Genomic DNA, 26,472 nt, shown 5'->3' on the forward strand with positions numbered 1-26,472 from the left:
CTCTTTTCTCCCACATCGCTCTGTCTCTCTCTCTCTCTCTCTCTCTCTCTTTTCTCCCACATCGCTCTGTCTCTCTCTCTCTCTCTTTTCTCCCACATCGCTCTGTCTGTCACTTCATTCTTTTTACCTCCCCTTGCTCTCTCTCTCTTTCTCTTCTGTGCTCAGCATTTCTCATTCTCCTCAAACACGAGACTGTACTAGTGTTCCCCACAGTTAGGACAGACTAGTTTCCTATACCTAAATATCTAGATTGTTAGTGTTTTGTAAATATGTACAGAAATTATGTGTATTTAAAAGTAGATAAAATCTGTTCATGTGACATTCATAAAATGATACAGTTGACAATTATAGCATTCATTATTCTTTTGTGTTAATTAACAGCACTAACAAAAGATGGTTGTCACTAGAAATTAAACAAACACCGGCCCAGAAAAATGAGGCAGAAAACAATGAAATAAAATTGAAACAAATATTTTGTAGAAACTAAACAATCGTCAGAAGAGAAAAACTTAATTTATAAAAAAAAGAAAGTTATACCTTCAGAACAGAAAATATCACATGGAGCAATTTCATGTGAATAAGGTGGTTGTTCTCTGATTTGATATCTTTCTTTTCTCCTTGTATCGTTTTACTCTATCAAATAGAATTGCTGAAAAACATACGGTTGTACATTTTTTTCTTTTTAATATCTTTTTTCCTTATTTTACTTTGAATAAATATGTATTATTCGTCTCCCTCTCCCTCTCTCTCTTTTCTGTCTCTCCCTCTCTCTCTTTTCTGTCTCTCCCTCTCTCTCTCTTTTCTGTCTCTCCCTCTCTCTCTCTTTTCTGTCTCTCCCTCTCTCTCTCTTTTCTGTCTCTCCCTCTCTCTCTCTTTTCTGTCTCTCCCTCTCTCTCTCTTTTCTGTCTCTCCCTCTCTCTCTCTTTTCTGTCTCTCCCTCTCTCTCTCTTTTCTGTCTCTCCCTCTCTCTCTCTTTTCTGTCTCTCCCTCTCTCTCTCTTTTCTGTCTCTCCCTCTCTCTCTCTTTTCTGTCTCTCCCTCTCTCTCTCTTTTCTGTCTCTCCCTCTCTCTCTCTTTTCTGTCTCTCCCTCTCTCTCTCTTTTCTGTCTCTCCCTCTCTCTCTCTTTTCTGTCTCTCCCTCTCTCTCTCTTTTCTGTCTCTCCCTCTCTCTCTCTTTTCTGTCTCTCCCTCTCTCTCTCTTTTCTGTCTCTCCCTCTCTCTCTCTTTTCTGTCTCTCCCTCTCTCTCTCTTTTCTGTCTCTCCCTCTCTCTCTCTTTTCTGTCTCTCCCTCTCTCTCTCTTTTCTGTCTCTCCCTCTCTCTCTCTTTTCTGTCTGTCTCTCCCTCTCTCTCTCTTTTCTGCCTGTCTCTCCCTCTCTCTCTCTTTTCTGCCTGTCTCTCCCTCTCTCTCTCTTTTCTGCCTGTCTCTCCCTCTCTCTCTCTTTTCTGCCTGTCTCTCCCTCTCTCTCTCTTTTCTGCCTGCCTCTCCCTCTCTCTCTCTTTTCTGCCTGCCTCTCCCTCTCTCTCTCTTTTCTGCCTGTCTCTCCCTCTCTCTCTCTTTTCTGCCTGTCTCTCCCTCTCTCTCTCTTTTCTGCCTGTCTCTCCCTCTCTCTCTCTTTTCTGCCTGTCTCTCCCTCTCTCTCTCTTTTCTGCCTGTCTCTCCCTCTCTCTCTCTTTTCTGCCTGTCTCTCCCTCTCTCTCTCTTTTCTGCCTGTCTCTCCCTCTCTCTCTCTTTTCTGCCTGTCTCTCCCTCTCTCTCTCTCTTTTCTGCCTGTCTCTCCCTCTCTCTCTCTCTTTTCTGCCTGTCTCTCCCTCTCTCTCTCTTTTCTGCCTGTCTCTCCCTCTCTCTCTCTTTTCTGCCTGTCTCTCCCTCTCTCACTCTTTTCTGCCTGTCTCTCCCTCTCTCACTCTTTTCTGCCTGTCTCTCCCTCTCTCACTCTTTTCTGTCTCTTTAATTCTATGTTTTACCATCTCGCCTTGTGCAATCTTTTTTTCTTTTTCATATATTTACTTTTGTTTTCCTTGTCTAAAGCTATTTCATTCTTCTTATACATTTTTTCCTTCAATTCTTTCCTCCTCATCCTTATTTTCCCTTAATCTTTATCTACGTCTTCTTTCCAATGCATTGAAAACAAATGTTTTATTAGATCCTGTTGCCGTTCACTCCAACAATGTCTTTTTCTCTTGACAAAACCATTTGTCACACGTTGATGGCGTTATTGTTGGCACTATTGTTGACCAATCTTCAGCGGAATTATTACATCACCCATTGAGCTTTCTCTTGAGAGACATTTCTTGCCAAACAGAATGACGCTCATCATTCCACCAAATTCTTGTTTTATCTGTTAAAATGCTTTCAATTGTGAAATTTGAAACAAAAGAATCCACATTACAAGCTTTTGCTTTAATTGGCACATCATTCAGTGTTGTCGGGTTTTCAGTTGTAAACACAATCATTAAAGCATCATCATCTTACAGATTGATGCTGTTGTCCATTTCGAAGGGGCCAGTCGTTCTCTATTTTACTCAAAATTGCATCCAGTGATATCTCTGCTCTATTATTATTTTCATGGCAAGTGATCAACTGAATTTCAAACTATGGTTCTTTCCCTTGCAAAACATTCACAACACTTGTCTAACTACAACCACTGTCAACAATGTCGTCCACTCTTGTATTTAAATCTAAGCACAAAATCCATGGACAAAGTTTATTTCCTGGTATATGTTCCAGCTGACTACATGGTCATTTTCAAGTTCAATGTAAGCAAGTTCTTGTTGAGCTGTCCCCTTAAATTATCAAGATCTACTCAATTTTCAACACTTACTGACCATCTTACACGCATTAACCCTTATTCTTGAATGGTCTCCAGGCCTTGATAAGTGTTTACTCCTTTGTTTTTTAAAAAAGAAAAAAAGTTCCCAATTTGAGTTTTAGGGGGTAGACGCCCTTTAGTTGTTATTACCCCCAGATTTGTTCTTATTTGGATGAGTTGTACCTGCTACTGCTAAATAGAATCTTTTGTTTACAGACTATTAATTGCCAGAATATATTCTGGCAAAATAAATATTGAAAACCATTGAATATTAAACATAAAATAATCTATAAAAAAAAAAAAAAAAAAAAAATGGTTGACCTGCGGTGTGATGTTATGGACCTCCCCTTCTCAAGTGTTAGGAAGTGATTTAAAAAAAAAAAAGAGGAATAACAAAAAGAGGGGATAAGTTTGATCAGCAGAACAAAAGGACAGGAGGTTAATTTAGTAGAATGACAATGGGGTATTTGGTTCACCAACGAACACAAAGGTGATCAAAAATAGAATTGTTAATCAAAGTGTGGTGGTGACTGGGACAAAAGACCAGACATAGAAGTCAGTATATTTAGAGTTAGTTTCAGTTTTAAGAGAAGCATTGAGTTTTGTGACAGTTTACGACAGTTAGAGACAGACAGTTGAGGAAAGTTTAGTTTGGAACAGTTGGTGGCTCGAAGATCTTTCAAGAGAGATTGGAGAGATTTGAGCCAAAGTTGGGTGAGAGTAGATTGGGCCAAGAAGAAAATTACTAGAAACCAATGTGGCCAGACTACATCTAGGGTTTCTTTTTATACACTGTAACGGTATCATACACCCATCCAAAGCTCAACTGATTTACATCAAGTACTCGTCTTGTGTTTTATCGTAGCATGATCTCAAAGGTTTCTGAGTTTTAATTTTATTTTCATGGCTTACTAAAAATATAGTTTTAGTAGTGCTTTGGGGGCCTCCTTTAATTTTATCTAGTGCTTTCATTAGCGCTCTGGAGGTCTCTTTATTTTATTTTTTTTTTTTTCCTGCTTACTTATGAAATTGTTTTTTGCTAGAAAGTGCTAGATAAATTTGGTTTTAAAACAAATGAGTTCCAAGTAATTGAGAGATAAAGAAATAAGTTTTAAATGAAATGTTAAGCACACTTTTTTTTCATACTCCTTTGTTATTTATGATCCGGTCAGTAATCTGAAACAAACTGGCGTTTTTATTATTAGAATCCTTTGGAGATGAGCAATTTATACATTCATTTATTTATTTGTGGACTGTTATCCTTATCTGCTAGTTATTTCACAATGTTGTGACCAGTTATTTCTCTGGCCTTCATCAGGTGGTAAACAGTGACGGGATAGGAATGCTGAATCTCTTGGCTGTATCCTCAATAATTGCTGCTTTCTACAGTTGTCGTCTCTCCACGTTTTGGCCATCTAAGCTTCTTGCCAGCTTTGGGTAGGATTGAAACCACTATCTTCAGACAATGCTCAGCATCTCTATCCACTGTGCTATGGGCCCTAAAGTGCGATCAGGGTTGGATTTTCTGGTCTTGTATATCCAAGTTTTTTCATTCTTATCTGGTCTTCCATCATTGGGTCCGTACTGAATGTTTTTATATTAAAATCCTTTTAAGATGAGCAATTTATAAATTTATTTGCAAACTATTATCCTCCTCGTCTTATTGTCTGAAGATAGTGGTTTCAATCCTACCCAAAGCCGATCAGAGGATTAGTTGGCCAAAATGTGGTGAGACAACAACTATGGAAGGCAGCAATTACTCAAGGTACAGTTAAGACGGAATAAGAGCATTCTTATCCCGTCGTGGTTTACCACCGATGAAGGCCAGAGGAATAGTTGGCCGAAATGTTGTGAAACAACATCTAAAAGATTAGGATAAAAGTGAGCATGTATGTATGTGTGTCTGTCTGTGTGTGTACATTTTCCTACGCAATAACTCTGTCAATTTTCGGTCTACAGACTCAAAATTTGACATAAGGGATATTGAGATTTACAAAAATCTTTTTGATTGGTTTTCGGACAGAAATTTGGCTGTTATGGGGTCAAAGTCCAACGATTTGACATTTGAGAACTCTTCCAAACTCCTCTCCCAATTTTGGGTCTAACCATTTGAAATTTTAGATATAGGTTCTTTGGACATGGATCAAACTTTATAATTTGATTTGAGCCCAAAATAATAAATGCTAAGGGGTCAAAGTTAAAAAAAATTGATCTCTGTGGTCTACCAAATTACAAAGCCAATTTTTGGTTTAAATATTTGAAATTTTACATAAAGTGTATTCAAATTGGGCAAGCTTTTTAATTGGTTTTTGGCTGAAAATTTGGCTTCCAAAGGGTCAAAGTTTAAAAGATTTGACTTTTGCGGTCTCTAGCAAACTATTAAGTCAATTTTGGGTCTAAACATGTGAAATTACAAATAAAAGGTATTCAGACATGCAGGAAGCTTTTTAATCAGATTTTGGGGCAAATATTTCGCTGCCAAGAGTTGACCTTTGCAGATTCTACCAAACTCCTCTGCCAATTTTGGGTCTAAATGCTTGAAATTTTCGATGTAAGTTACTTGTACATGGGTCAAACATTTTTATTTGATTTGAGCCCAAAACAAATGTTACGGGGTCAAAATTGGGGTCAAAAAAAAAAATTTGACCTCTGCAGTCCTTACCAACTTTTCTCTATGGTAGTTTAGGAAGTCTATTATATAGAAAGGCATTACCGTACATGCACACTTTTTAATATATACATATGCACATAAAGTTATGAACAGTACATAGGGCCCGAGCAAAGCCAGGCTGAACTGCTAGTAAATAAATAAATGTAAACTCTGGCGTAATAAATATAGTAGGATACTCGGTAAATATTATATGCTACATAAAATAGTGCCCAATTCCATATATGTAACAGGTGTGTGGAATAATGCAGTAGGCCACTTGGAACGTGGTAGATGCTGAATCCAAATATACTCAATACCCTAAATACAGCTGGTATATGTTAAATATGATTTTACTCTTATTAAGTCTTATGTCAATACCCTGCATATAATATATATGAAAGTTGAGAGAGTAGCAAAGTAGAGATACAAAGGAGAAATAGAAGTAAAGATGTGTGAAAAATCTGTTTTGCTTATGTTTTTAATAATTTTTTTTATTTCAAACTAGCTTGGGTTCCCGGCGTTGCCTGGCTGTTTGGAGGCGTGTGTTGAGCAAAAAAAAAGGTGGTAGTATGTAGGCAGGCTTGAACCCGTACGACGAAGGGAGAAAAGAACATGAAAAAAAAAAAAAAAAAGTAACGTCCTTGCTGTTGGAACCATCGCCAAACCGGAAGTGATGAATGTTTTAAGGCTAGTCAATTGAAAAGAGGGGATGATTTTTGAAAATATTGGCTAGAAAAGTGCCCAGTTGAAGGTGAAGGAATTAATGTTTTTAGCCAATTTTTCGATATTTGTCATTCAAAGGGTCGAGCTTCAAAATCCGTCACCTCTTTGAAAGTTTTAGGCAGACATACATACATGCATACATTTAAACAGACAGGTGAGATTTATATTATAGATAACTACTTTTTAACCCAAGTAGAATATTGAAACAAATAATTTCAACTTTTTGCAGGCATGCAAAAGCATATTCATTTTTTTTCTTTTTTTTTAATTCAAATTAAAAAATAAGTAAAATATAATCTTAAATAAAAAATGAGATACGAGTTAGAAAAACATTTCTTACAAGGCATCAAAATGGTTAATCAAGATGTTTTTTATAAACTTTAAAAATTAAGGTACAAAATTTAATTAATTTATTGATTTTTCAAAATGCATTTTATAAACTTTACAAAGGTATAAAAAATTAATTTAAATTGAATCTAAAAATTACCTTGAATATATTTTATGGTGTGTAAATTTTTTTTTGCACTTATAAATTTCAACTAAATTTTTTTTTATTGTTAATTGCTGAATAATAGATACATTTATTTATTTTTTATCTTTTTAAAGTGCAACAAAATGTGTATAACATAAAACAAGGTAATTTTCAGTTTCAATTTAAAGAAAAGTTTTCTATTTTACTTTGTAACGTTTATATGAGTACACTTTTAAAATTGATAGTTTTCAAATTAAATTTTGTTCCTTAATTTTTAAGTTTATATATTAAAAAATTTAAGGCATTTTCATGCCTTGCCAGAAATGCTTTTCTAACTTGTATATAATAGATACCAACCAAACACGTCATAGATTGCCTAATACTGTATATTATTCATAGTTTTAATTTTAAGAGAACTAGCATGATTTAAAATGTTTGCCATTTCTACACTATTGGGAGAAAATTATATACTAAATTTCATATGAAAACAATGGTATCTATGTATTCCTTGTATTTTTAAGATGATTATATGAAAAAATTACGAAAATCGATAGGTAGAAAATTATTTATTAAATAAAATAGAATTTGAGGAAAACAATCGTAAGACACAGGAGAGTTCAAAGGGGGGGGGAGTATTTTCCATCAAGATAGCCGGAATCTTTTACCTGCTAAAATGATTAAAGTTTTTTTGTTTTTTTTTAATAATTCAGTAATATTCAGGAAATTTCGACTGCATAATTTGGAAGCTACCATTGTAATTTATTAGAATTGACAAAAAATCAATAGAAACCTGTAGTCAAAGAAAATGAAGGGAGGAAGCGCCCACGTGTCTGCGCGTCATGCCTTACCTTGGAACGCTCCTACGGTGTGCGTACGTGCATGGCCGAAACCCGGGAGAAATTCCAAAATGGCGCCATCCTCATCTTGTAGATTGTGCGATCATCACTGGGCCCCACGTGACCATTCTTTGGCTGCTGATTGGCCGAGGACGAACACCGGAAGGATAAAGGGAGTGTGTTTGGAACATGGGGGTGTCTTTTCTAGGATCGACGTCAGTGTGATCGTATCGGTGAACTGCTGCAGCTTTAAGAGTACCTTAGTGTGTGTGTGATTATTTTTGGGACTTGCTCGTCTCCTGACTTTACAGGACTTTCTTTTCTGCTGATTCTACAGGACCTGCCCTTCTGCAGAACTTGGAACAAAACTTCAAGCCTCTTCTTTCTTTTCACACGTAGTCGCCTAAAAAGGTAGAATCCGACTTACTTGTGAAACGGCTTTAAAACCATTGTTTTTTTATTTGAAAACTCCATTTATTGACTACAAAATCTCATCCTAATAGTGCAGAAGCACTTAATTTTTTTAATGGACAAAATTTAAATTTAATTAAAACAAAAATCATTACATGATGAAAAAATAGCAAAAAAATACAATAACTATTTTTATATTAGTCTAGGACATTTTTAATGTATTTGCCAGTGTTTTTTTTTTTTTTTGTTTTTTTTTTTTTTTCTTTCTTGGTGACTCCAACTCCCAAGCAATGAATTTGCCTTTACTCCAACTTTGACTTCACTTTGCTGTTTATGGAAGCTCTGTAAAGAGATTATGTAATTAAAAAAAAATTTTTTTTAAGATTACAGTTCTAATTATATATATATATAGAGAGAGAGAGTAAGATGATTGATAATTTAAAATGAAAAATCGGTTTCATAAGGAAGAACAAACAATATATCAATATTGCTTGTTCTTCCTTATGAAACCGATTTTTAATTTTAAATTATCTATCATCTTACTCAATATTAAAATAGCTCTAGGATATATATATGCCTATTGAGCTTATTATATATCTACATTACAACGAGCACTGTTTTCTTTTATTTTAATTGTATTAATGAATTTACTAATACATTAAAATATACTCTGCTCTTCAGACTGTTGTTCTAATCCCCTTGAAATATATATATGCTTCCACTTGTTTATGAATGTACTCATTAATACAAATGTTTGTTTTCAGCTTAATCTGGTGTTTCGAGCCTTCATTGCTGACAGCCGTTGCTCTCCTGGGAATGTCTTTCAGTCTCATTGACTTCTTGGTTCCTCTGTTGTCTTCTTTTTATGCACCTGAAACCTGGTAAGTTAATCATTTATTCCCGTCGCTTTTTATTTTATTTTATTTCATCTGTCTTTAATGACGCACAGTATATTATTGTTTATTTGTGCTCATAAACCAAACATAAGCAGCACATCATCAAATTGGAAAACATTGCAATACAAATCCAGTCAAATTTGTTGTATTCATACACACTTGGGATTCTAGGTATGACTTAAGAGACGTCCTCTGGTGAGGCTGCATTTTACTTCTTCATTACCATTGCTCCCATGTCCACTTTGACCTGAAGTGATAATACCTGTTAGGACATCTAGTGCTACCAGATCAGGTTTGAAGATACTGGCTTCCTGAACAAAAATGCACCAAATATTGATGCTATTGGGTTTTTTGTTTTTGTTTTTTTACCTTTGTAAAACTCAATCATGTTCTGCAAAGTCAAAAACAATAATTTTATTCTACAAAACCAAACCTCAAGTATAACAAAGTTGAAGCATAAACACTTTTTTTTCCAAAAAAATACTGAATTCCGCAATAAATAATCCGAAAAGGGTGAATACGCCATAAAACTAAACAACTAAGCCAAACCAGTTCCTGCCAGTTATCGGTAAAATAGCATTTTATCTTCAAGAAGCCATTTGCAATGAATTATGTAGGCTAAAAATATCTTCCAATCCTATACATCAAAACACGAGTTTTATTCCTCCAAATTTAAATGTGAAAATCAAAGGAATGTGCATTCAACATGCACACTGTGTATCATTGGTCAAGACACAACTGTTATTGATCATCCAGATCCTTTTGCCTGCATAGGCAGCTTCTTTTTTTTGTTTTGTTTAAATCCGTTGATGACAATTTCCTCCAATCTGCAGAAACACCTTTTCTCTTGACTTAAAGATAAACATATTAAACATCAAATGTTTAATGTGTTTAAGAAAATGTTGCTGAAATTTGAAGTTATTTGAACTGGAATTGGTGAAGTTGTTAGATTTTTAAAAATTATATTTAAAAAAAATCTAGACTTTTTAGCATGTTACAAACAGGCAAAAGTTATAGCCCGTTGACTTAAAATGAGTACTTTTATCAAATTGATGGTTGAATATAAGTTTGTGCTAATTTTTGTATGGATCTTTGTTTTGGACATAGATCCATACAAAATTTCAGTCAGATTGCCCCAGTAGTTTTTCAGAAAAAGTGGAATGGACAAATAAAAATGATTTTTGAAACACTTACTATATAAATGAGTGATTTGATTCGCACTGCATCAAATATGGCACAAGAACACCAGCTCCCTCAACTCAAGAACAGATTTATCAGCATGCACCGATTAGGGTGTATCAAGCGATTGACAGGAAGCAAACCCCTATTCCGAAGGAGAAGGTAATGACTGGAATGCCCTCCCCTCTTAAAACAGAATTGAACCATACCTCATTCTGACGGAAGAAGGGTATGCACATGATTGAGTCGGTCCGTAGGCTGCTAAAAGGATGTATCCTCAATTGGCGTGAAAATAGCCAATGAACCATTCCTTCTGAATACTTGAGAACTGTGCAAAGAGTTCCGGTGTGTTTACCTTTCTAACCGGATTCCTAACTCGACCATACATGCTAGCTGTAACATCTTTGGCCTGGAGGAAACTCTGCTGGTTTGGTCACGTGCTACGCTGCCCATGGAATGAGTTCATCCGCCAATTGTTATCACCCAATGCACCCACTGGTTGGAAGAAAGCGCCAAGGTGATCAACTTAAGACTTGGCTCGCAACGGTCAAGGCAGATATGGAGATTGTGTCCGGTCCTCGCATTTTTGGTGTCCATCGTTGGAACCGTGAATGACTGGATCATGCCATCGACTCTGCTGCCGACCGATGAGGTGGATAGCTTTGATGCGAGATGTAGTTAACACCATTGGAATTGGCTCAACCCATCCCGGGTGAATGCCACTACAAGTACAAGTGTAGAGAGTTGTGAAAAAAGGTCATTTATATGTAGTTTTTGATGTTCGAGTGTGACTTGTTTTTCTTGGCAGTAAACCACCCACCCACTTCAAAGGGAGAGGAGGTAATACCTGGGAGGTTGCACCTTCTAGGATAGAACTGAACCATGCCTCATTCCTATAAAATAAGAGTCTGATCATCAGCAAGACTGACCTTCATTCCTATAATAATGCAAAGAACATATCTTGTTTCATATAAAAAACAGTGGACTGAAAAACCGTCAATTCTACAACTGTGGAAAATACACTAAACTACTGGAATTCTTTTATTAATTTAAATTTTATTCAAAGGATTAAATAAATGCAATTTTTTTCTCCTTTAGATAAGGAGTACTCTTGACAAATAAGACATTTATTTTACTCCACTCTTGCAGTTTTTTATGTTTTTTATTACATTTCCTCTACTTTTCTTAAAATGACAAATGCTGACAATGCATATTTTCATTGAAACTTTCACATTCTCTACATTTAATTGAGAGTGCTTAACTCTGAATCAGTAATGTTAAAATTTCTGTTTATTTGTCTTCTCCGAATGGAATTTACTGGTATTTAAAGAAATGGACAATTCAAAAATGAAATTTGGTTCTCGTGTTAAATACGTAGGCTGTGTGTATTGAGAAATCGTTTTAACAAAAACGTGCACCTGGCAGCAAATGCAAAAATTATAAAATAGTTATCAAATGTCCCAAAAGGTCATTTGAATAAAAAATTATGAACCTGACACAGGCACTTGCTGTGAAGAAACAACAAACTCGATCATTTGTCAAAAAGAATGATTAAAAGTATGATGTTTGAAAAGTAATTTTCAGCAAAAGGTTACACAGGTGTAATCAAGTCGGGTCAATATACATGGAAATGATGACAGCAGAATAAAACGTCCTTGAGGTGTGGCTACAGTGACAATGCCGTCCCAAGGGTGCGTTTCAGGTAGTCACAAATTGTTATATAATAATAACCGAAAAGGATATCATTGTAGGTTGACGATTTGGGTCCAAGAAGAACTAACCCATCAAATTCCCATGCATGCATCTTCCTTCCAACAAATAACCATCGATAATAGCTACCAACAAATAACCATCGATAATAGCTACCAACAAATAACCATCGATAATAGCTACCAACAAATAACCATCGATAATAGCTACCAACAAATAACCATCGATAATAGCTACCAACAAATAACCATCGATAATAGCTACCAACAAATAACCATCGATAATAGCTACCAACAAATAACCATCGATAATAGCTACCAACAAATAACCATCGATAATAGCTACCAACAAATAACCATCGATAATAGCTACCAACAAATAACCATCGATAATAGCTACCAACAATAAAGATGTTATATTTTCGTATATCTATGTGTCATCATTCTTTTAAACACAGCTGGATACTTTTTCAGATCAGAATTGACCCTTTATAAAAAACAAAAACAAAGAAAAAAACCTGTATAATGTATATACACGTGACAAAATGAAAATATATTGTAAAAATCACATAAATTTATAAAGCAGTTTTTCTTTTTTATAAAGAAATTTTTTAAGCGATTAGTGGGAATTTGTTTTTAATTGAGTTATGTCCCTTTATTTTTTTTATTTTTTTTTTATATAACTGTTTTCAAAATGGCAAACGAAGCAGCCGCTTTTTTTGTTGCTCATAAAATTTATTTTTTTTATAAAAATAAAACTACTTAATCAATTTGTGATTTTTGGAATATATTTTCATTTTGTCCCAAGTATGTAAATCATACAGATTCTTTTTTTTTTATTATGTAGGGAGAAATTCTGGACTGGATAAGAACCAAATTTTTTATATAGCCCCTTATAGCTAACTGGGATGCAAGTTTTCTGCTTTTATGTGTAATTCAAAAATGGCAGACTCATTAGATCTTTTTTTTTTTTTTTTTTTTTTTTTTTAGTTGGTTCGATTGTATTTATTCTTTTGCTTTATTTTACTTTCTCTTTTGCTTTGTTTCTTTTTGTTTGTTTTTGTTTGTTTTTTTGTTCTCTTTTCCTGTCACGTTTTGTCTTTTCCTCTTTTTGGAAATGGTAATTTTTCCATATGTGAAAAGATTCATTAGCATGAGGAGGAAGAAAACTTTTGTTCCGTTAATGACTTGTCTCCTTTGAAACAAATCGGTCGATAATGATAAAAAAAGAAAAAAATGATTTTAGATTATCCCCCCCCCCAAAAAAAAAAAAAAAGAAAATGAGATTCTACTTACTTTTAGGCATTTACAAATAAATACCCTGAAAAACTTTTTAGAATTTAGAGTGAGGGATCAGTTTTACATATGAATTCAACATAAAATGATCCTCCACTTCTTGGCCATTTTAACAATTCTGGCAGTTAACCAATTTGTTTTTGCTAGGAGAGATAAATTCTGAATCTTTAGGAGAGGAGGAGTTACTAGTTTTTTTTTGGGGGGGGGAGGCACTTGGACTTATTGGTAGGGTTAAGGATTTTTTTTTTTTTTTTTTTTGTTAGGGAAGAGGGTTCGGAAATGGGAATATATTTCATCCTTATTTCAGACGTTTTTTCCATTTGCCACTTGCACATGAGTGTTCAATGTAGTTTTCGCGTTATTACCTTTAGCTTCTAATTTCTCAGACTACCATCTGAATTTTCTAAAACCTTAAGATCATTTATTTGAAATTTACTTAAAAAGAAGATTCATCCAGGAGTTTAACAAAAAAAATGTAAAAATCCAATCTTGAAAGCAAAATAACACAAATTTCACACATCTGTTAGTTAACAGTGGAACATAACTGGAATGAACCATGTAGGTATTTTCACTTAAAGATTGTGTCATAATATATCCTAAGATATTGTCTTCAAAAATGTGTTTGCAGCTTTTTTTTTGGTAGTTGAAGACATTAGGTAATGCTTTTCTTCCAAAGTTCAATGAGAAAAGCACGTTTGTTAAAGCAAGTAATAATAAATGGTTATTTGAGAGTAGATGTCTGACAGAACTTTCAAAAATAGTTTTTATCTCGGTTTCTATTAATTTCTTTTTATTATGTTTTTTTTTACTTATACAAACTTTATCAAAATATGTTAAAGCAGCAGCAGCCACATGCAACAATATATACCAAAGTCTAAAAAGTGTGTGTGTGAAGTTAAATACATAGGTGGAAACACTGTATACTTTTACTGTCTTTCACTGACCTTGCTAATGTTTGGATAACCTTGGAAATGACGTAGTTGTTTCCTCTAAAAAAGAAAGATGGTCGAATTGGTTGAACACCCACTGAATGTTATGGAAGCAGAAGTAATGCCTACAGGAAAATCTATGAAAGAAAATACTGTACATTTTTTTTTCTAATTTTCTTTTGCTACTTGCTGCTTCATGCAACTTGTCATAATAAGTTAAAAAGCTTGGTTTGATTTCATTATTTTTTTTTTTTTTTTACTCCAAAATACTATCGGCTATGCATGCTCTAGTGTAAGTTGATTTCCAACTTGATTTTGAATATTAAATACATGTTCATGTTGGATATTTGTATGGTGGATACTGACACCAAAAACTAAATTTCTAAATTTGAGTTTTCTCCAGAATTCCCTCATCTTAAAAAGTAAGAACAAAGAAAAATCTGTATAATGTACATACCCGAGATGAAAGAAAAATATCACATTCTGAAAATCGGCTAAATTAATCAAGTAGTTTTATTTTTAATTAAGAAAATAAAATTTTATGAGTTATCAAAAAGAGACTGTCTTATCTTCTATTTTGAAAACAATTTCAAGAAACAAGCAAGTTAACTCAGCAATAATTCAAAGCAACAAGATTTTTGTTTGAGTTTTTTAGATGAGAATGGGTTGTTTGTGTTCTCATCTTCACAATGTTTCGGTCAATGTAAACTCCAACCATCTGTAGTTGTATCCCGTCGAACTTGGGAATGTTTCTGTTGAAAAATACAATTACGATTTAGTTAGGACCTCTATCTCAGTCATGGCTAACGGAAAAAAATCATGCTACCCCTGTGATGTAAATAAAGGGTTCCGTTAAAAATTCCAAATTTCTGAGTTTGATGGAAACATTCTAGAGTTTGACAAGATACACCTGAAGAAGGTTGGAAATTACATCGACTGAAACGTTGTGAAAATGACACTCAAGATGAGAACAGTAGTCCGAAGAATCAAAATGATACAAAGATTTTTGTTATGCCTACAAATTCCCATTAATCGCTTAAAAATAATTTTCTTTATAAAAGTAAAACTACTTGATCAATTTACTTGATTTCTGGAATATGATATTTGTTTCATCATGATACAGATTTTTCTTTATTTTGCTTTTTGATATAGTGAGAATTCTGGACAAGAACCTTAAATTCTCAGAAGAAATATTGCTGATCTATTGATATTTGTGTGGAAACTGCTTGACTGATCTTCAGTCTATATTTCCTGTTTGTATAGCAAGAAAGTGTCTTCTATCATCACGGCAATGAATTTCCTTTTTCCCCTTCTTTGTGCCTTATATCAAACAGAATTTCCATGAACATAGTTTCTTTCCAAGAACTTATCATTTCTCTAGGGCTGATTCCAATCTCTGGTTATCCTTGTAAAATAATTACAGCGAGAACTCATCTTCTACTACAACTCCAAAGAACTTTCCTTTCTTCTTCTGTGTATTGAAAACCAAACAGTTTATTTCCAACAACTTCTCATCTGTGCAACATGTTACCATAGGATTGCTTCTCTAGTGTTACAACATGGTCCTGTATGAATCTACTATCAATAAATACTGGTCATAAATTGTCTTCATAAGTTATCAAATTTTATTCCATTCAGTATTGTCAATCCTCTCATAATATTCATCAATATGTTGCATGAAGAGAAATGATGTAAGAATGAATGTTTAATGTGAGTTTTAAAGACTGTCTTAGTTCTCATGACCTCAGAGGAAGATTGAAGATGTGCAGTATAAGGAGATATATACAGAAGAGGAGACTCTAATGACATGGCCACGTTGAAATAATGGATGAGTTCTTGGTGTAAAACAGTTGAGATAGTAGGATTAGTTCACAGGGAAAAGCTAAGAAAACATGAAAGGAATAGATTTGGGAGAAAGAAGAACAAAAACCTGATTAAGGATAGTAGTTTAGAACAATTTTTAAGAGTCGCAAACCTGATAGGCCCTGAACTGGCATCTAAGCTTCAGCCTCTGTCCCATCAACGAATTGTTGCATCCCTCTGCCTGTTCTACAAGTATTTTAGTGGTGAATGCTCTGACAAACTGCAATCACTTGTGCCCCCATGACGTGAGCACCCTCGACAAACCCGACAGGCTGCTAAATCCCCCCACACACACACACACTGTAGAGATCCCTAGATGTAAAAGATCTTTCTACTCCAATAGTTTCTTCCCCAGAACCGCTAGACTTTGGAATTCCATTCCAGGTCCCTGCTTTCCCAACAGTGCTGACGTGCAGAAGTTCAAGTGTAACGTGAACCGACATCTTGCTGCCCAAATCCCTACATAGTACCCCAGTAGTTGTTGCCCCTGATAGTAGCCTCCTACACCAAAGTGGCAATTTGCCTTGTTTGGGGTGAAAATGTAATTTAAAAAAAAAAAAAAAAAAGCTGTCCAATGTATCAATCCTCTATCCATCCAGCACGACCGCAACCAAAATTGAACTCATTACATAAGTTTGTTGTGTAATTCAAATCTTGTCGGTAGCTGAATACTTGATGCTTCACCAGGGCTATTAAGGGTATTTTTTATCGTGATGCCATCACTAGATGGAGTGCCTATCACGGCTTAAGAGAGTCCCATCTACCCTCGAGAGAAGGATAGACCGCGCCAGTTTCTCAACCTGGTATCTTACCTTGCAGTACATACAGCACCTCGTCTTTCCAAATGGTCACTCCTTTGGTTCTGGCTAGGCTCAACGTTGCTTAACTTCGGTGATCTGGTGAGAACTAGAGTGTCAATGTGATTGTGCCGGATATTGGTATACCAACACATTAAACCGAAAATAATGATTTCAAGTTTCAATCTATTTCGTTAACATTTATCTTCGAGTAGCTTTTAATTCTGATAAGTGGTGACTCATCATTAAAATAATAAAAATAAACTTTTTTTTTTCCATTCCTGCTTAATTTTCACTTTTTGAACTTCTAAAAATTATTGTATCAATTGCTACTTGAGCCCTGGATCCATGCTGAAAATATTTGAACATGTCAAAGTTAAAGAAAAAGACTGTTGTCTTTGCTTTTCCAATGCTTATCAAATCATTAAAGTAATTGCTAAAAAATCAGTGCATGTTGCAAATTCATACTTGCCAATGGTGAAGACCTAACTTTTTCTGCAGGGACATATTTCATATGCAAAAAAAAAGTTGAAAATCGATCTGCCTTATGCATACCAATGTATGCTTCATTATTGAAAGCAAATGTATACACTTTGTCAAAAATTATAACAAAAATTATCCTTTGCCAATGTTTGCACTAATAAAAAGGAAATATCCTAAACTGGAAAGTTTATTTTTTATTTATTTATTTATTTATTTATTTTTTAAGGGGGGGGGTTGATATGATCCCGAGAAAGAGATATAAATCATGTGAAGTAACTGAGCGGTTTTGCTTCAGCTTGAGTAATAAATCTAGTATGTCACAGTATGAATAAGTATTGAGTTCTTGGCGTGAGGTTTGCATATCTTTCAAAGTATCTTTCAGCTGGTATTTATGGCTTAACCAACCAATCATAATATTGTAAGGAAGAAAGATCCAAATATACTTATATTCATTACATCAAAAACATGAATCGATGTAGAAGGCCAAAAATCAAAAGGCCCATTATAAAACTAGATTGAAGGAAAGGAGGCTGCTTGCTTAGCTATTTGCTTAATTCCCCTAAATACTAGAAATGGATTTCTGCAGCTGTTTTTTATTTTTTATTTTTTTTTTATTACTTGCTAACTTTTGTGACAGGACAGAAATATACACACACACACACACATTTTGCTTTTCATCGTAGTGGAGGATAGTTGAATTTTGCTTCACATTGGAAAAGTCACCCACTCAAAGCAAAAATTCTCTCTGCATAAGCTGTCTATGAAACCAGTTTCTTTTTAGATTGATATTTCTTGCCAACAGTGGATGGGAATGGATATTTTGGCATATTTTTTGATAAGACTTACTCCTGGGGGTAATTTTAGTCAACAAGCAGCCAAAATATAGATTGCTTTCCTGAGTGTACATTTATTTGTTTATTTTATTACTACTAAACACCTATTCTCTTGATAGATGAAGATATTTAAGAGTGTTTGAGAAATGTCTAAAATTATTTCTATTGTTGTAATGCGTTATTTGTAGTGGAAACCAGGGTTTTGGAAAGAGTCTGACTAGTAAGAATGCTAGGAGTTAGGAGTCTAATGCTTTCTGAACTTTGGGGGTCTGGGAGGGGAGGTGACTCTGGAATTTGGGTAGGTTAAGATGCTTTTTGGAACCCTGCAATTTGGGAATCTGGGTCATGCCTTCTATCTTCTGATGTCACAACCTTGGTAGAAACAACTGAAATAAATGTAATTTTGTAATGCACTAGTCACCGGCAAGCATCCATATATTTGAATTATGTCCGCCGTTCTCTTTTCTGAGAATGAATGTTGAAGCTTGTTATTTACATGTTTTGTCTGTTGTACTCGCAAACTTTCATTTGGTATATTTTAAACTGAATCCTTATTTGATTCATTGAGATAAAAAAAATTTTTTTGTTTTATATGCTTTTTAGATGCTTTTCATATTGGTTAATTTTCTTTAACTTCAATCTCTGATTGTGGAACATGATTATTATATTGAAGCAGTTAATCAATGTTCATTTAATTTTCAACATGTCTTTTTGTCTTTCTTTTGATTGAGATTACTATAAAAGAAGTATGTGACCAGCAGACGCCACTTTCAGTTGAAACAAATTTATTGCTTTAAGAACAAAGCATTTTAGGGGCCAATTTAACCTTTGGGCTACCAGCTCCATTGTTAATTTTTTTTTTTTTTTTTTTTTTTTTTTAATTGCATTAAATCATGTTCATCTTATATGTAAAGCAAAGGCAGTTTTACTCTATTCCTTTGGCTGGAATCTTGTTTCATCAGTGATTTTTAGATTAAATATGAACTTCTGTTTCAAATAAATTTCATGGTCAATCAATTTTAGTATTTAATCCTAATCCATACTTTTTTTTTTTTTTTTTTTTTTTTTTTAAGCAATAAAGAAAAGCTTAGAAGTTTTTGCTTACTAATCCAGATGTACTCTTACTGTCACCCAGTACACTGGATAACAAATTTAATAAAACATATTTAGTCCATATCGATTAACTGAATAACTTGTTTTTGTTGTGACAAGACATAATTGAATAGAAAAATCCTATGCTTTTCTATTACTATCGATGAAACAAAAAAGCAAACACTAACAGGTGACACCACTTTCGGTGAATGTTAAATTAACATTCTTTCTCCCTCTAATTATCATAAACCTTTTTTTCTCTTTAAGTTTTACACATTTATTCTGTTCTTTTAAATTGTCTATCCTTTGTGTCTCAATAGTTATAGGCTCCAGCTGTTTACTGAAAAGTTGGCAGTTCAAACCAGACCGTGACTGATTTTTATTTATAACAAAAAAAAAAAGAAAAGTTTTTCATGTCATACCTACCGTGAATACTCCAAGAAAACTCTTATGTCATTTGAACATCTTTTCCTAAATAAAGTGAACTCATTATAAATCCTAGTCAGAAAAATTAATTACAAAAAAATGATAATAATAGTTTGATTCTGGCATTTTATCACAAAAGGAATATTGTTGTTAATAGTAAATTGTACAAATTGATGTAGACACCAACATGGAATTTCCACGATGTTTCACTAGTAAATTGATGACATGATGGTAATTTTTTTTGTATTTGTGTGTTAAGCTTTGTAATGTGTCATCATATAGACATACTGTTTTTATCAATGTTATTGTTTGATATGATACCCGGACAACACTGGATTACTCTGCTAGTACTTAAATAAACAACTAAAAAAAGAACTTGATTTTGTGTCAACTATGAAATATGAATTGTGTTGGTCATCTGGGATATTAAAGAAATCCAGGGAATCCTTAAGAATCTGTGAATTTGTTTTATTTATTTAAAGAATATTTAACTGGAATTGACAATTATTTTTACAGAAGAAAATCTTAATAGTAGGTATCCCAAACCAAAATTTTATTTTTATCATATCTAAAAAAAAGTAATGTGGGCATGTAGATTTTTGTAAACCATTTACAAAAATACCAAATTTATTTTGGTAGGTCAATTAGCCATCAAGTTATGATCACTCAAAGTTTGTCGGAAAGTTGAAATTTGCTATCGTGGCCGAGAAGCCAAATTTCATAGTCTATAACTAAAAATGTAAGCTACTAACAAGTGAAAAATCCTTATAAATGTAATGTCATCTTGTAGTAGATGAAAATTAATACAAATTTAGGCAATAAATATTAGATGAAACCAACTTAAACACTAGGCAAAATCCCTCTATCAACGTGAAAACAGTGAAAATACGACACGGAAATGCAACTTTAACTGTTCATATCAATTTCATTTTAATAGCTAATGTATTGAATCTTCTTAGTATTATTCAAAACACATTAGAGATCAAGATAATTCTTTCTTTTAATTATAAATTGATAAAACCACTCAATTGTAGACCATGTAAAAGCAGTCAAACAGGCAATTTTGTAAAAAGGGCAAAAAAAAGTTTAAAAAAATGAGTCAAAAGTATATGTTACTGAAATTGCTATAAAACTGTAAACATTGGTGGTAGAAGCTTGAAACTTTGCAACTTTACTAATTTTGGGGTGAGGAATTAAAAAAAATGGTTGCCTTGTTTCTAATAAAACTTTTTGCCACAGAAATACTTTTACTTTGGGAAATTTAAACTCACCAAAAAAGCACCAACGACAATAATATTTAGAAATTTTTTATACAAAAAAAAAGGCACAAATCATTTTTTTTAAACATTGAAAAACTTTCAACTTAAAAAAACAAGTAAGAAAGATATTTTAGGTCTTACTGCAATTCCTTTCTTATCGATCTTCTCTCAGAATTCTTTCATAGGCTTCTGCTATGGTAGATATCTCAGGAACCCTCCAAATCCTACCATCACTTGAAACTGGCATTACCTCAAAATCCCATCTATAGACAAATGCTGACTCTACTTGTGCAATGTCATCTGATAAAGGCCATCGAAAATAATCTTTTCTACTTTTTGTTTGCATTAAAAATTTTACTACAGCGCTGGATGCAGATATAATATCAATGACTTGGCCAATGTAAAAGTTGGTGTCATAGTAGACAGCTACCCATTGTCCTTGATGTTCATAACTGAAGATATCCTGAGATGGATCTTCATCACAACTGCAGGAGTTATCTGAATGTTCAGCAGATTCACTTAGGGAAGACATTTTTTGTTGCTTTGGTGGAGGTGGAGATGAATCAATTGGATTTCTTTTCAAGTAGTCAGAGAGAGCAGCTTCCAGTTGAACTTTATTTCCACTGGTGTTAATTTTGACACCTAAAACAACCTTGAGGTATCTCAATTGGTCTTTGAGTGCTTCCAAACCACTTTCTGAAATTTTTTTTATCTGTTTATCAGACTTCACTGGACCACCATGCTTAATAACAGAGTTAATAATTCTCTCTTTCTCAGCAGCAGCTTGACGTTCTTTTTCCTTTAATCTTTCATTTTGTGCAATTTTTTCTTGGACACGAAGTTTCACAAGGGCTTCTTGTTGTGCATGTTTTTGTCGCAAATGTTTTGCATGTTTTCTGGAGATGCTCAGAATGGATTGCCTCTTTGTTGATGGTATTACTTCCAACCAAGCTGTTGTCTGATTGCGCTTAAGCATATTTGAAGATGATCGATTATGTAGTGATGCATGTCGTTTTGTTTGCATGCTAAAATCTAAATCTCCAAAGGCATGCTCACCTGACAGATTTGTTAAAGGGCAGCTCTTCAAGGTATCTCTCGTCTCCTGATCTACATCTTTTCCAAAAGCACCTCCTTCTAAAAAGTCATGCAACTGGTGCTTAGTGACAATGAGGAACTGAGTATCTTGTGCAAACATTCTAAAACAAGTTCAGGGGCTGTGAGACTAATACAGAGAGACACATTGCCTTCCTCAAAGAATTCCCCATTAAATACACCTTTACAGTCAGATTTTAATAACTGGGAATTGTTGATCCAGCATTCTAAACTTAGAGCCATTTTCTTGATATAGTGATGGAAGTCAACATACTGAACAGTGCTGTTAACAAGTTTCCAGAAAGGTTTGGTCAAATTAATGTTCAGCAAACCAACTGCAGCAAGTAGGGAATGTAGTCTCTCATCAGAAATGTCAGCCAAAACACTCTATAATTTCATATTGCAAGATGTTGCAAACACAGATAAAAATAATTTTATGTGCTCTTTATGGTGATATATTGCCAGGGCATTTTCAAATAGAGAATTAAACCTATTTGCCCGATAACTTGTGATTTGAGATTGGTACCCTTCTTTGCTGCAGAATGCCAGCCATTCTGTCCTGCAACCACTTTTATTGTTTATGAGTGTATGTACGGGTGACGACAAAAAAAAATTAATATGCGTTCTGTCACAATTTCTGTTAATGCTGACATAAAAAGTTTTATGTAATTATTTTAAAATTTTAGAACAAAATAATTTAATATATTTGCTAATATATAGCCTTGGAACTGAGTTTCTATATTTAGTCAGTTTTTTTCTACAAAGCGTAAATTTAGACATGTTTGGCGAATTGAAAATCAAAAACAAAAACATGTGCGTTCGGTCACAATTTCTGTTAATGCTGACATAAAAAGTTTTTATGTAATTATTTTCAAATTTTAGGACAAAATAATTTAATATATTTGCTAATATATAGCCTTGGAACTGAGTTTTTATATTTAGTCAGTTTTTTTCTACAAAGCGTAAATGTTGACATGTTTTACGAATCCAAAACAAAGAAACAAAAAATTAGTAAATAAATAATGCTTATTTTAAGTAATTTATTTTAAATAATTTTTTTAATTCTCTTTTTTTTTTTTCATAATTAAAAAAACTTATGTTTCTGAACAATAACAAAAACATATACTTTATCGTCATAAGTCACTAGCCGAACGTTTTGTTTATGGAATTTAATTAAAATAATTTAACAATGCTAAAGTTTATCCAACCGAAAAAAATAAAAGTTTCCGTCAGTCCCACACAACTAAAAATGTTTTGTACACGGTTTTATTAATTAATTTAATTAAAATAATTTAACAATGCTGAAGTTTATCCAACCGTAACCGAAGGAGAAAGCGATGAAAGAACATATGAAAGTTTGAAAAAAAGCTATAGAAAATAAACTGGCATTATTTTTTAAATTGTAAATTTTCATTTTTTTTAATGACGTTCTAAAAATATTAATTAAAAAAATATCTTTCTATAACTTTTAAATAATAAAGAAAAAACAAACTCACCTAAGAACTTTGGTAAGTCCATAGTGAAACGGGTACTAGTGCATGAGCTGGCCTGGGCGTGGCTTATCACTCGCTCGGATTTCTCCGTAAAATGACGTCACATGCTGCCATCTGACGGAGAAAATGGACGAGGGGTGGGGTGCGTACAGAGCATTTTCTTTAATTACTATAAAATTAATATAGTGGTAAAATTATTTAAAAAAAAAAAAAACAGAAGCCAAATTTGAAGCCAAATTAAAAAAAAAGAAGGCCAAACCATTTCAAAAAAGGTCAAATTCACGAAATTAGCCATTAAAAGAATAATAAATGGTAACAATAACATTATGAATAAAAGTTACTTTCCAACTTATCTGCATCATTCGTTGGTATTTTTAAGTAGTTTTAAGTGCTTTTTATTTCATATCGAATGTTAGAGCGGTTTCCGCTAACTTTGCCAAATTTTAAAATGCCGTAAAACATACCCTTTTTTTTTTTTTTTTTTTTTTTTTTTAATAATTACTACTTTTTTAAATAGAAAAATGAATGATGCAGGTAAGTTGCAAAGTAATTTTTATTGTCAAATAATAACAGAAAAACTTACCGTAATTATTTTTCACATGCATGGGAGTCAAATAGAAGAAAACTTGTAATGTTTCCAAGGAAAAAAGCTAAACAAAAAAAAAAAAAAATGGACGACTCTAGCAGCAGCAGAAGAAGCGCCAAATACAAGTTTCCAGTGCTTGAAAAATGAATTGACGAATAACACCGACCACTCTAATTTGTTTTTTTTTTTTGTTTTTTTAAAGGTAATTGAGGTCGCTGACAACGAATCTGATAGTCAAACTTGGTGCAAATTTACCGTTTGCATGGTATTTACCCCTGAACCCACGAACTACTTTTGACCATTTTGCAGCTTCCGTTTATGCTACGCGCATACAGGGGGGGGGGATGTGGTGTTGGGGCGCGCGCGCGCGCCCCAACACCACATCCCCCCCCCCCCCCCTGTATGCGCGTAGCATAAACGGAAGCTGCAAAATGGTCAAAAGTAGTTCGTGGGTTCAGGGGTAAATACCATGCAAACGGTAAATTTGCACCAAGTTTGACTATCAGATTCGTTGTCAGCGACCTCAATTACCTTTAAAAAAACAAACAAATTAGAGTGGTCGGTGTTATTCGTCAATTCATTTTTCAAGCACTGGAAACTTGTATTTGGCGCTTCTTCTGCTGCTGCTAGAGTCGTCCATTTTTTTTTTTTTTTTGTTTAGCTTTTTTCCTTGGAAACATTACAAGTTTTCTTCTATTTGACTCCCATGCATGTGAAAAATAATTACGGTAAGTTTTTCTGTTATTATTTGACAATAAAAATTACTTTGCAACTTACCTGCATCATTCATTTTTCTATTTAAAAAAGTAGTAATTATTAAAAAAAAAAAAAAAAAAAAAAACAGGGTATGTTTTACGGCATTTTAAAATTTGGCAAAGTTAGCGGAAACCGCTCTAACATTCGATATGAAATAAAAAGCACTTAAAACTACTTAAAAATACCAACGAATGATGCAGATAAGTTGGAAAGTAACTTTTATTCATAATGTTATTGTTACCATTTATTATTCTTTTAATGGCTAATTTCGTGAATTTGACCTTTTTTGAAATGGTTTGGCCTTCTTTTTTTTTAATTTGGCTTCAAATTTGGCTTCTGTTTTTTTTTTTTTTAAATAATTTTACCACTATATTAATTTTATAGTAATTAAAGAAAATGCTCTGTACGCACCCCACCCCTCGTCCATTTTCTCCGTCAGATGGCAGCATGTGACGTCATTTTACGGAGAAATCCGAGCGAGTGATAAGCCACGCCCAGGCCAGCTCATGCACTAGTACCGTGAAACGAGTTGTTTGTTTATGTTTTTCCGTTCAGTCAGTCAGTACGTTGTGCTGCTGCTGCTGTGTGGCTACTGGCTAGCTGACAGTTGATAATTGGTCTCTCTGGCATTAAGTTGAAAATCTCTGTAGGTACCCCAACTTTTATTAGTGTGCGCTCCTTGATTTATGGGGCCATAAACATGACACCAACAGATTATTAAAGAGGAGATATTCCTCTACAAAACGATGCCTTTTTTGGAATTCTTACTATAAAATTTCTTTCATGTTTCTTTCACTGAAGTTTTCAAGTTGGATTTATTTTTAGAAAAACCACTTATAACCTTTTAATAACCTCACCATGTTATTAAGTGACCTTTTTTCTTCAAAATGATACCATTTTTATATACTTAGAGACACTATATGAAGCGCAACAAATTTGAAAAACATCAACATTTTTTTTTGTGTAAAAAAATAAAGCGACATTTACCAAAATTAGAGGCATAACTTGAAAAATCCTGAAAAAAAAACTATTAAAGACACAAGAAAAAGAATTATATATCTATAAAGACAAAAGATTAAATTTTATTTAAATCAAAACCATATCAAAATAACCCAAATAACAAACGAGATATCGCAAGTTGAAGTTAAGGGAAATTTTACTTTATTTACTAGTTTTCGCACCTAAACTAGGCCAGTTTGGGATACCTATTAATAGTATTAACCTAGACATTTATTATTTCAAAAGAAATATAATTAATAAATTGTTTTCCTTGTTGACAGGAGTATAGCTTTAGTCTTGTACGGTTGTAGGAGGTACTCCCCTCCAGGCATTGCCTTCTCCCTTTGAGAAGGTGTTAGTTTATTGCTAATTATCTGAGATCCTCATAATTGAAAATGCTAACAGGGCTAGCCAGACATTTTTTTACAGGCCAAAGTGCTCTTTCTCTTCGTCACTTTAAATCCAACTTTCCCAACCCTTGTCTCGGATCATCTCATTGAGTGAGCGAGATAAATAGGAAAGCACCAGGATATTTTTTTTCCATGGTGTACTATTAGTATATATTATATATTCTATTAGTATATAAATTATAAATTAGTATATATTATATATTCTATTAGTATATAAATTATTAATTAGTATATATTATATATTCTATTAGTATATAAATTATAAATTAGTATATATTATATATTCTATTAGTATATAAATTATTAATTAGTATATATTATATATTCTATTAGTATATAAATTATTAATTAGTATATATTATATATTCTATTAGTATATAAATTATTAATTAGTATATATTATATATTCTATTAGTATATAAATTATTAATTAGTATATATTATATATTCTATTAGTATATAAATTATTAAT

General features: G+C 33.3%; 1 protein-coding gene across 1 annotated transcript in view; it reads left to right on the forward strand.

Annotated features, from left to right (window-relative positions):
• The window catches only part of LOC145286206 (ADP-ribosylation factor-like protein 6-interacting protein 1), a 141,218-nt gene that overhangs the window by 96,342 nt on the left and 18,404 nt on the right, over window positions 1-26,472 (forward strand). Inside the window, exon 3 of the mRNA XM_080135005.1 lies at window positions 8,667-8,783. Within this exon, the coding sequence (XP_079991131.1) occupies window positions 8,667-8,783 (117 nt within the window). The remainder of the gene's footprint in view (window positions 1-8,666; window positions 8,784-26,472) is intronic.

The sequence above is a fragment of the Euprymna scolopes genome, chromosome 10 (assembly GCF_053919585.1).
Source record: "Euprymna scolopes isolate OS-2025 chromosome 10, ASM5391958v1, whole genome shotgun sequence".
In the NCBI taxonomy this organism is placed as follows: Eukaryota; Metazoa; Mollusca; class Cephalopoda; order Sepiida; family Sepiolidae; genus Euprymna; species Euprymna scolopes.